Raw genomic sequence first — 12675 nt, 5'->3', positions numbered from 1 at the left:
GAGGACTTGCCCATGGTTCCACGCAGTGGGACTGAACCCAGAACCATGTGATTAGGAAGCCAGCTTCTTACGACACAGCCACTCCTGCACCTGTGTATATTTTTATTTCAGAGAGAAATTTAAATACTACTTCACCAAGTGTTCGAGATTCTGCGAGAGTTGGGTGTAAAACAAGAGACGATATATCAGGATTTATTGTAAACTGGTATAAATAATTCTGGGATGTAAATTTAATATGGTGCACTAATAATCTTTTATTGTTCGGAGGGCACTGGAATTGACGAATTCCTGCATCAAAAACATCATGATGATTCACTGGGGCCTTTCGAATGGTGAAACGATCAATCAAATATGTAAGAGTGCAGATAGAATAGCAACAGAGTTACATTATAGCTATCGATGTCCCATCATCATGTCCTAATTGGTGTCCCCATTACTACGGATAATCCACGGATAATCTACGGATAATTCATTGTTTTCAGGTTTTAAATTTGTTTCGTATTTCCTCCCGTTCATATTTTCCTTTTGTCTGTGGTGTTCTGGTTTGATGCATCTTGCTCATCCTTATACATTCCTACGGTGTGGGTTTGTTGTCTTTCGTTTTTGTTGGAAATGTAACGTCTGTCTTCGTGTTTTGCTATCTCAGTGCTTATGATATTATTTGGTATTGCTGTGTGGTTACTATCTACGTTTTCCTGATGTATCTTTACTATTAAGTGTTCTATTTCTATTTCTGATATTTTCTTTTGTCTTGAGAATATATCTTCGTGTGTTAGTTTATTAGGGTTCATTGCTGTATCCAAAAGTTGCGGATAGAATAGTACAAGGCTGAAAAAAGAATAGGTGGTGAGGTAGATTCATTCGAATAAAGGAGGTGCCCAAGTATGGAACGGGTGAAACAAGTTAAAAGATAGATATTTTGGTTTGTTGCATATGATTTTGATTTTGATTTTTCCAGTTTCAGCTCATGAGCTGTGGCCATGCTGGGGCACCGCCATATAAGTAACTTTTTTTGCTTCTTTTTCTTTCATTGAAATTCTTCTCGCCAATATTTTGTCCAGTGTAAGGTACCAAGCTGTAGGATCGTGAGTGCGCCGGGCAGCATTTTGTCTGAGTTCAAAATCAGCCGGGGGTCCAACCAGCCTTTCATCATTTCGGATCCGATAACATAAGTAGCTTTTGAGTACTGCGGTGGATGTAACCAACCTACCCCCACTCCAAAATTGCTGGCTTTGTTTCAAAATTTGAAGCCAATATCTGTACAGATCGCATGTGTTGAAATTGTTATTAAACTTTCAACTCAATATTTATTTACCATAAGGCGGCGAGCTGGCGGAAACGTTAGCATGCCGGGCGAAATGCTTAGCAGTATTTCATCAGTTTTTACGTTCTGAGTTCAAATTCCGTCGAGGTCGACTTTGCTTTTCACCCTTCCAGGATCGATAAATTAAGTACCAGTTGAGTACTGGGGTCGATCTAATCGACTGGCCCTCTCGCCCAAAGTTTCGGGCCTTTTGCCTTGAGTAGAAAAGAATATTTATTTACCATCTCTACTTGTCTTTTATTATGGATTTGGATCAGCTTTGCATTCGCAAATCTGTGGCTAGAAATCTATTTTGATATCTTTATAATGGGACGGATTCTTAATGGCATTGATGTCCTAAGCCTTTACAGCCAGGGACAATTTAATTGATTCTACAAAAGCTTTTAGTTTTGCAACGAAGAAAATTTTAGCACTTGACCAGCAATTTTAGTGGGGGGGGGTACGTGGATCACATCGACTCCACTGCTGGACTGGTACTTACTTTATCGACCCCTAAAGGATGAAAGGTAAAGTCGACCTCGGCAGAATTTGAGCTCAGAATGTAAGTTCGGCCGAAATGCCGCTAAACATTTTGCCCGGCGTGCGAGTGATTCTGCCAGCTCACTGCCTTCTTCAACGAAAACACTTTGACAAACTTAAATGACTGATTAACCAATTTACAAGTAAAAGAATAAAGAAATGAAAAAGAACAACGTCCATCTCGAGATACGGCAAAATGTTTCAAATACTCGAGTGACACCTGAGACCGAGTTTCTTTTCAAACCAACTACAAAAACGTAATAGTTCCATATTGTTTTCAGTCAGTTTTTGCCAGTTTCTGCAGAGAATTGCAATATTCAAATTCCTTTTCAATCTCAGACTAGAAGCAGCACTTTATCGACTTTGCTTAACCGAGATTCTATAAACAACTGGACGTGTAAGTAGCGTTGCTTTTCAAAGCGTTACCATGAGGCTATAGAATTTCATTTTTGCTGAAGTCTTCAGCTTATTAAAAGCCTCCGTTGTTGTTGCTTTATCCTTCTCATTGCTGGTTCATATCATCCCCATCTTTTAAATTGTGTCTATGGTGAGTTTGCCATTTGTGTCAGTCAACCTGTATTTTATGATTGATATTTCTAACATCTGACTTTTGATACTTTATAAGTCACAAGTTGAAGAAGGCATCTCATTTTCTGTTCTCGTGGAAAATACATGCTTTCTTTATCAGCTTTATTTTGGTGAAGAGTATTTTATGTGCAGTTCGTTTTGTTATGTGTTTGCAATTCATTAAGACTAAACTAATTACTGAAAAGGCAAAAGTAATTACAAGCACTTTGGTATTCATTTTATTGACAAATTAACATAATATATGTACATAATTACATTCTAAGCACTTTGTATTTCAGTACGTAGTACACCGTTCTATGAAATACCATGACCGATGTATATAAGTATATATGGACAAGTTACAGATTTTACATGAAATATAATGAGCGAAGTAGGTTTGCTAAAAGTTACATTCGAGGAATTAAATGCAGAAGGAAGTTATATAGTCTTCAAAACGATTTGTCATATATTGTATTATAATTCCATTCATGTTTATGATGAATTGTAAAAATATAATTGGACCAAACACTCTCGAGGTATTTTGCTTTAACGACTTCAAAACATTGAAATCGAATGTTAACATCGGTGAGATTTGAAGTCATAGAGGTAAAACAGTGCGTGAAAAAATTGAGTAAAATGTGAAACTGGACTAACTACGAAATATACAGAATTTTAATCACTGGGGAATATGGTAAAGCTAAACTAAGAATTCAACATATTGTCAAATTTTAAAATTCTGTAAAAATGTTTATGTTAACGATTATAATTAAAAATTTCTTTTCCAAGAAAAATATGCGATGGTATGTGAAATGCGAAAAGTAACGTGTAGGAGCTGAATTGTTGGTCCAAATGTTCGAAATTGACTCGAGATAACGATTAATGATAATCAGAGTACGTGATGATCCTTAAAATATGCGCAGCACAAAGAAGAACCAGGTTTGTCCTTCGAGACAAAAATCCGCCATTACATTCTTCGCATAGCCAAGGACAAGTAGGGCGTACATTTGTATATTTACACGAATCATGAGTTCTTAAACGGCACGGAAAAATTGGGTCAGAATAGGAACAGTTTATCATACAACGGGGTCCATGTATTTGATGATAATTTAAACAATGGCAGGAGCAGTCAAGTCTGTTCAGTGTACCGAAATTATAACAAGGGCTATTACCACAATCGTTCAAAGGTCGCTGAGTTCGACAGCGTCGGTATGGGTCTTGACCGTATGTATTTCCCGCAGGAGCGTAATTACAAACATACAGCATGCCTATAAACGAACAACGTGACGCTCCGCAGCCAATTAAAAGGGATGTCGACCACACTATCTGCGTGTAATGCCCGCTGTTTTTCATTCTTTTGTCACCAAATTTATAATTTTTCCCTTCAGAATGCCAGGCATAGATGACGTTTTCCCAGTTCGGGAATCCTGCGGCAATATTTTGACCTACGCTATACTTTAGAGGTATACTTCTTCTAGAACTCTCATCATGTTTATATTCACAATTATCGGCCCATTTCTGTGCAATGTAGGCCAGTTCATTATCCCAGTACATTTTAAACATATTACAGGCCGGAGGTTTAACACTACTTCGATAAGCATTATGCATGTTGACTATGGCATTTTTATCATTTTCACTCACAAACATTGATTCCATTAACTTAGGCGACTTTTCAAGACATGCAGTGTGCTCTTCTTTGTGCCAAAATTTTTTGGGGCAATTTCCTTCCGAAATACATACACGCATCGCCACTGTAAATACAATTAAGTATTTTAAATACATGGACGTCATTTGGTTTTTCATTGTAATAAATCGAGGCAGGCTTCCTCAGTTTTTCTGTCCTAGAGAAAGGTTTTCTCATTCCAAAAATTCTCAATATCTATTACACAAGTCAATTACTATGATAAAAAAATACGTCTTTTAAGCTCCATTATTCCAACTATATTGTTTTTATTATTAATCAAAGTTTGTTGGACACTCGTTCGTTAATGTATTTTTAAACAAAATTATTTTGATAAATTCTTAGTTGACAAACCTGTAAGTTGCGTAGCAGGATGCTTATGGAGTTCATTAAACCTTCCAAGATAATCCTTTTGATATAGCATCTTAGAAATTGAAATTTAAACTTCTTTCAACGGCAACGCTAAACGAACAATGTCAGAGGTCACGTCATATGACGCAGGAAGGATGTTTCCTCTCAAGAAATGAGCGTTTGTATCCAGCCCACTTTGCGAACCATTTCAATAATAACACATGAATGACTCACTGAATTCAAACATTTATTCTAAATAATATTTATCCTAAATAACATCATTCATTCTGAATAAATAATGTTTTAATTCGTGGACAGATTTTCTTTGTAAAAGTAATTAAATCATATACGAGTAAGGCGATTGAATACTAAAATTCACTCATTTTACTCGAAAAGAGAATCTTTTTATTGTCAGCAGAAATATTAGCTTCCAGAACGTTTCCATGCCTTATTTTGGCAGTTGTGCTTTCAGAAGAATGGTTTGTCTAAAAGCGATAAATTGAATTCTATTTCAAGGCAGATACAAAATGGTTTATAAGAGAGATGTCGAAACGGCATAGATTAAACGATACTCAGCAGTTTTACCAAATTCCCTAACAGACATTTTAAACATTCATGACATCTATCTTTTACATGTTTCAGTCATTCGACTGCGGCCATGCTGGGGCACAGCCTTGAAGTATTTTTTGTAGTTGAACGAATCAATTCCAGTACTTTTGCTCTTAGACTAGAAATTATTCTATAAGTTTTTTTCGCCGAACCGCCAATTTACGGGGACATTAACACACCAGCACCGGGTGTTAAGCTAGTTACAGAGTCGTAAACTCAACACCAGATGTCAATCGATGGTGGGAGACATACATACTTACACATGCACATACATGCACCCCCGTCACATATATATAAATATACGACCCGCTTCTTTAAGTTTCCATCCATCAAATCCACTCGCAGTCCTTTTGTGGTCTCGAGGCTGTAGCAGAAGACCCTTGCCCAAGGTGCCACAGAGTGGGACTAAATTTGGAGACCCGTGGTTGAGAGGCAAGCTTCTTTGCACCCAGCCACGTCTGCGCCTATATTTATATAGGAGACAAGACTCCCATTCCGGTTGGCAAATGGCCCGGTTCAATAAATAGGAAAGGAGTGAGATGTAATTCTATTTGCTGCACGAAGTGTAAGCTATGGACGCATAAGGGATGCAGTGGAATTGTGGGAAAGTTATCAGATAAGGTTGCTTTTGCGTGTGGCAGATGCACAGGGACCGTAATTACTAAGAGCACGATTCTCAGCAGGATCTCTTGAGGTAGTTGATAGTTTCTGCTATTTAGGCGACCAAATTAGTGACAGTGGTGGGCGCTCTGAAAGTACTGCTTCTAGACTAAGAATAGGGTAGAGAAAGTTCAAAGAACTACTGCCTCTGTTGACAGCAAAAGGACTCTTTCTCAGAGTGAAAGGTAGGTTGTCTGATGCTTATGTGAGAAAAGCTATGTTACATGGAGGTGAGACATGTGCTCCGACTGCAGAGGACGTGCGTAGGCGGGAGAGAAATGGAGGTAGTATGCTCCGTTGGATTTAAAACATCAGTGCGCATGACCGACAAAGCACAATTGTGTTGAAAGAAAAGTTGGGCATAATAGGGATTAAATTTGACATGTAGGAGAGGAAAATGCACTGGTTTGGACATGTGATGAGTATAAGTAAAGACAACTGTATACAAAAGTGTTTGTCAGTGAAACTGGATGGTACTTGAGGAAGAGGAAGACTCAAGAGCACATGGAATGAAGTGTTGAGGACCGACCTTAGGATGTGGGGGCTCACGGAGGAAATGACAGTGGACTGAGATGTTTATGATGAATTTTAAAAATATAATTGGACCAAACACTTGAGAGGCATTTTGTTTTAACGACTCCAAAATATTGAAATCGCATGTTAACATCGGTGAGATTTGAAGTCATTGAGATAAAACAATGCGTGGAAAAATTGAGTAAAATGTGAAATTGGACTAACCCTAAGAAATCAAACTACAACTCCTCTTCTAACTGCATCTTTCTCCTCCTTACATTTCCTCTTCATAAATTATGATTGCTTTCCTATCCTCTTTCTTGCCCTCACTGCCCTGCTCACTGTATCGCTGCTCCCCAAGCCCCCAACACCCAAGCCATAATTTTCTAACCAGGTTCTACGCTCATATTCTTGTTACTTGTGAGTACACCCAAACACTACACCATCTCTCTTCTACTCTATCTTACAATTTTGCTGTTTCCTACTCTCTTTCTCTCTTTCTCTCTCTCTCTCTTTCTCTCTTTCTCTCTTTCTCTCTCTCTCTCTCTTTCTCTCTTTCTCTCTCTCTCTCTTTCTCTTTTTCTCTCTCTCTTTCTCTCTTTCTCTCTTTCTCTCTTTCTCTCTCTCTTTCTCTCTTTCTCTCTCTCTCTCTTTCTCTCTCTCTTTCTCTCTTTCTCTCTTTCTCTCTCTCTTTCTCTCTTTCCCTCTCTTTCTATCTTTCTCTCTTTCTCTCCTCTTGTTTTTCCTGTGACTAGACAACCAAGTATCTCCTTTCCATCAGCATACTTGTTTCTGATCTCATCTGGTACCACCCTCTCTCTCTCTCTCTCTCTCTCTCTCTCTCTCTGGGTAACCATGTACCTCCTCTACAGCAAGACACCCATTTCTGCCTCTCCACTTCTCTGTTACACTAACCGTTCATCATCTGATACTGGATCACCTCCTACAATGCCCCCTCTCTTATAGCAAGACACCTGTTACTGCCTCTGTTTCTTTGTCACCCACTTACCTTTCATCATCTGGCACAAGTTCCGCTCCTCAAATGCCCCTGCCCCTCTCATAATTCCTTGTCTTGTGAGTTATTTGGTTACCTTGCCAATGCTTGTGACACGTTAAAAGCATCCAGTCTACATTGTAATGTAGTTGGCGTTTGGAAGAGCATCCAGCTGTAAAAATCATGCCAAAATTAACTTCGACTGCGCTATTGGAAACCAATACCGCATACATACGTTGAAGGTAATGTTATTTCTTCTGTGGAAACAATGTTATTTGTTCTGTGGAAACAACTTCGGTGGCTATACCAGAATAAGGAGCTATTTCTAGCACTAGAGTTAACCATTTAACGTTAACTCTCTTATATTTATGTATAAATTTGTACTGTCTCCCTGGTTTTTTATGTGCTAGGCCACTTGGTGTTAAACTGACGGTATTATTAAATTAATATGTAATTGTTCACCCTCATTTATGAATTTATAACTTAAATATGCTGCAGCAAATATTCTATGCGGTATTGGTTTCCACTGAGTCTTAGCATGCTTTTGGCGAGAGGCTAAACCACAACTATGTATGCAATCGATCAGACCGCAGGGGTATTTATCGCCCGTGAGGGTCTGATAAATTACATCGAGGACAAATGCTGCCGATGATTTATAGACAAATATGTGAGTATAATTGCATATTATGTTGATAAAGAAACAATTGTTCAGCATTAATCTATCTTTTCGTTGTATTTCGCTTCCCTTACGTTGAAGGTAATGTTATTTCTTCTGTGGAAACAACTTCGGTGGCTATACCAGAATAAGGAGCTATTTCTAGCACTAGAGTTAACCACTTCACGTTAACTCTCTTATATTTATATATATATATATATACATACAGATTGTTGTTGTTGCGACCCCCTTCGGTCATGAATGATTATGGGATTACACCTAGAAAGTTACCTTCTGAGGCACAAGTCTGGGCAAGGTTGTTTATGGAAGACAAGCAGTCATCCACGCATACCACCATCCCCTCTCTCACGCCACCAATGTTATCCAAGGGAAAGGTCAAGTCCGGTACAGCTTGGTACCAGTGACGTCGCAGCTCATTTATTAACGTGCAAGTGGCTGAGCACTCTACAGACACGTGTACCCTTAACGTAGTTCTCGGGGGAGATTCAGCGTGATACAGAGCGTGACAAGGCTGGTCCCTTTGAAATACAGGTACAACAGAAACAGGAAGAAAGAGTGAGGGAAAGTTGTGGTGAAATGGTACAGCAGGGTTCACCACCCCACCTGCTGGAGCCTCGTGGGGCTTTAGGTGTTTTCGCTCAATAAACACACACAATGCCGTTCTGGGAATCGAATCCGCGATCCTACGACTGCGAGGCCATTGCGCCTCCACATATATACATATACAATAATAAAAATAAATCCATGGAAAATTTCTATACTGGTTTGAGTATTTCCTAGTGAATAGAACATAACATGTTTTTGTTGTTGGAGTTCACTCAAACCCAGCAAAAGTCACCAGTCTCGAACCCGCTACTCTTTATAATCTACATAAACCACCTTTCCAGCATCGTAAAATTCTGCAAAGTGAAAATATTTGCTGATGACACTAAGCTCCAGCAAATCATCAATGAAGAAGAAGACCGAACTCAACTCCAGTCTGAGCTATATGCTGTGAGTTAATGGGCAGACAAAAGCAAAATACAACTAAACGAGGGAAAATTTGAGCTGATGCATTTTGGAAGAAAGTCCACACTAGAACAGCCATACACTCTTTCTTCAGGGGAACCGCTCACAGCATCTAACAATATCAGGGACCTGGGTGTAATTGTAGATAACAATCTCAGTTGGAGTGCCCACATCAGCAATAAGGTTGATATAGCTCGTAAGATGAGCTCCTGGATCTTAAGAACCTTCCGGTCCAGAGAGCAAGGTGTCATTCCACTTTTCTCCTTCTTTGTACGGCCACACCTCGAATGCTGCTGCCCCCTGTTGTCTCCCCATACAAAATAAAACATCTGGAAAATTGAATCACCCCAGAGGGCATTCACTAAACGAATTAAGGGCATGACTGATCTCGATTACTGGGACCACCTTAAAGCCTTGAAACTCTACTCTCTCCAGTGCCGCCGCGAGCGGTACATCATTTGGACGATGTGGAAAATATACCGCCAGTATTGCCCAAACGACTTGAACATTAGTTTCAAGATTCATCCAAGGCTGGGACCACGGGCCATACGTCCCTTACCCAATTGAGGATCACAACATATAGGTACACTGCGACACAATTTCTTTTCCTCAACAGGCCCTGCCCTCTTTAACATTGTCCCAAAACTGATCAAAGAGAAAAAGGGTCCTATCACCTTTAAATGGAGTCTGGACAAATTTCTTCAAAGTAATACCAGATAAGCCACCTATACCAGGATACAACACATTCAACAAGAACTCACTACCTGAGTGTACCATGATATCACAAAACTTGACTTAAAAAGGATTTAGATAATCCTATTAGGTGGTGCTATTAAGTTAGACATGGCCTGGACCAGTCTTTGGTCGAAACATATCTAAGTTTATCTAAGTTATATATATATAATATATATATATATATATATATATATATATATATATATGCATGTAAACAACAAGAAGTAGGAACACAAACGAGTTAAATATGCAAACAATGAGAAAAATAGAAAACAGGACAAGTAACACATAGAACGATCCTTCATCAACGGTCGCTAGCAGAGCACTGAGAACCACCAAAAACATCAGGTAATACCATCATGTTTCCAACAAAGAACTACACGCATTATAGCACAGCCTCCCACTGCATAGCTATCTGTCACACGCACTATGTACGAACATGTCCTATGTCTCCTGCTAGATAATCACACCAGGGCTTTACTCTCATTCAATGCAGCAGCTGCGAGTTGGAAGGGGCCTCGTGGCAGGCCCTATACCAGTTGGCTGGACATGAATTGAAGGAGATCTCCAGAAGCTCAACATCACCTTGGTGGTTGCAGAGGGGCTGGCATGGGAGCACCAGCGACGAAGAGCTCTGGTATACCTGGTCGGCTCTATGCATGATGACACCTCTGGGACCACTAACTTGGAATGACCTCAGCCACATCAGGCAAGAACATGGAAGCCAAGCTAAGCCATTTCTTATTGCAATAAGTTATCGGCTGTCTATCTATATATATGTGTGTGTGTGTGTGTGTGTGTGTGTGTGTGGTATGAAGTTCAACATATGGTCTAACACTCGATCGGTTACGATTATAAAGACAATATTATACGTAGTGTAATATACAGAGCGCCGATAGACCAGTTTACTGCGGTATTTGTATCAAGAGGAAATACCGCACTTACTGACCTTTTAACGGTTTAAAATAGATTGATCATGGTGCAAAGATGGCTGTTTTTGTTTAATACCGGTTCAGTTGCATCTAACGGATGCACATACACACACACACACTCGCACACAGACACGCACACAGACGTTGTATGTGTAAGTGTGTATGTGTGTGTTTGTGTTTGTGTGTGTGTGTGTGTGTGTGTGTGTGTGTGTGTGTTTGTATGTGTGTGTGTGTGTGATAGACTGTTTCCCTCGAGAAGAACATAGGGACACGAAGTAAATGCTGCCTTTGACAGAAAAAACTTTCACAATCTCCTTTGAGGCTGTTGTCTTGGTTATATCCCGACAGGGTTTGGATAAAAATAAGCAATGTTGTAACGAGACAATTAACACTGATAATTCATGAGAAGCATGTGCAGGGTTTGCCCCTATTCTCTTCTAAAAATTATCTAAGCTGAACCACTGGAGAACATTTTGCCAGGTGACATACAGAGAAGAGAGAACGTAATGGAAGGTACAAAATTCAAGCAAAAGTCCGCAGCATATCTGCACGTTCATTACCGGTGAGGTGGCCATATAGAAAAATTGAACGCCTTACTTATAGCATTCAGTACCTTTTCTAATTGCCTAAGTGCCTTACCTGTCTATCTATCTATCTATCTATCTATCTATCTATCTATCTATCTATCTATCTATCTATCTATCTATCTATCTATCTACCTCTCTCTCTCTATCTATCTATCAATCTGTTTATCTATCTATCTATCTATCTATCTATCTATCTATCTATCTATCTATCTATCTATCTATATATCTATCTGTTTATCTACGGCTCGGCACCTGGAGAAGCAAGCCCATGCCGTCCACCAGTACCTCCGTCGTGGGACGCTGGTCAGACGGCCCGGTTGAGTTGCTCGGGGTCTGGTTCGGTCCGGACCTCCAAATGGAGAAGAACTGGAACGAGATAACGAGAAGGGTGGTCACTCTCGCCCGGCAATGGGCCGAGAGGAAACTGTCCCTAAAAGGTCGGGCGGAGGTGGCGAACGAGTACATCGCGTCCATCATCTACTACCGCTTGACCGTCGTACCTTGTCCCGACCCTACCATCACCAAACTAGAACGCATTCTCTTCCGCTTCTTGTGGAAAGGATGCGTCCCGATGGTCAGGCGATCCATTTGCTGTCAACACCCGTTAAAAGGAGGGCTGGGCATGCCGTGGTTGATAATGTGCAGACATGCGCTGGGACTGCGACATCTCTGGCTCTATGTATACGATGGTGAACAGGTGTGGTCGCCGTTGTGAGGCACGCTTTCCCGCAACTCGTCTCCATGACCGAACTGCAGTCGTGGATCAAAAAGAGGTCGAGGAAGGGCGAATGACACCGCGAGTGTCGCGTTGCTCTCAAGCAACTCTGCCGTCCCGGGTCGACCTTGAGTGACTTCAACACAAACAAAGCATTCTATAGGGGATTAGTGGAGGGGAGGTACAACGACGATCTCGGGGCAAACCGGTGCGTCGACGAGGAATACCTGACCCGCCTGTTTCAAACGACTTTCGGCCCGGGACCTATGGACAACTTCCAGAGATCCCTGGCCTGGCGGTGCTACCGAGAAGCGCTACCCGTTCGGGATAAGCTCTATAGGCATAGCTCGAGAAACACGGGGCCGACCTGCCCGAGATGGGGGTCAGAGCGACGAAACCGCTCTGCACGCAATCGTGCAGTGTCCAGCAATTTCCGACCTGTGGGCTTATGTCGAACGGCTGCTGTCACGTGTGGGACGTGTCGGTTTATCAGCCGAGTCTATCGTTAATATCGTCACGCCTCTTTCCTTCAAACGGGAAGGAAGAGCTATTTTTATCATACTTGTGGCTATGGCGAAAGAATGTATCTGGTGGACGCGCCTGAAAGGATTAGAGACAAACACTTTCTGCTCTGGTCAATCTCTCATCAACTTCTTCAAGTATCACTTAAAGAGGAAAGTGAGAGTAGAGAGGCAAGTTTTGTCTAGCGAATGTTTTAAAAAAAGATGGGTGAATGTAGCAAGGATGGCACGTATGAATGACGAAGCCACCTTGACTATGATTCTATGAACCGTAAAAATTAATACA

General features: G+C 40.7%; 1 protein-coding gene across 1 annotated transcript; it reads right to left on the bottom strand.

Annotated features, from left to right (window-relative positions):
• Positions 1-3199: 3199 nt before the first annotated feature.
• On the bottom strand, positions 3200-4592 carry LOC118766348 (cysteine-rich venom protein pseudecin-like). Its single transcript, XM_036509736.1, has one exon. The coding sequence runs from the start codon at positions 4208-4210 to the stop codon at positions 3287-3289; it is 924 nt and encodes a 307-aa protein (XP_036365629.1). The 5' UTR covers positions 4211-4592; the 3' UTR covers positions 3200-3286.
• Positions 4593-12675: the final 8083 nt, after the last annotated feature.

This window comes from Octopus sinensis, linkage group LG1, assembly GCF_006345805.1.
Source record: "Octopus sinensis linkage group LG1, ASM634580v1, whole genome shotgun sequence".
Taxonomy (NCBI): domain Eukaryota; kingdom Metazoa; phylum Mollusca; class Cephalopoda; order Octopoda; family Octopodidae; genus Octopus; species Octopus sinensis.
Note: the sequence above shows the minus strand (reverse complement) of the source record. Positions and strands in the feature narration are given on the sequence as shown.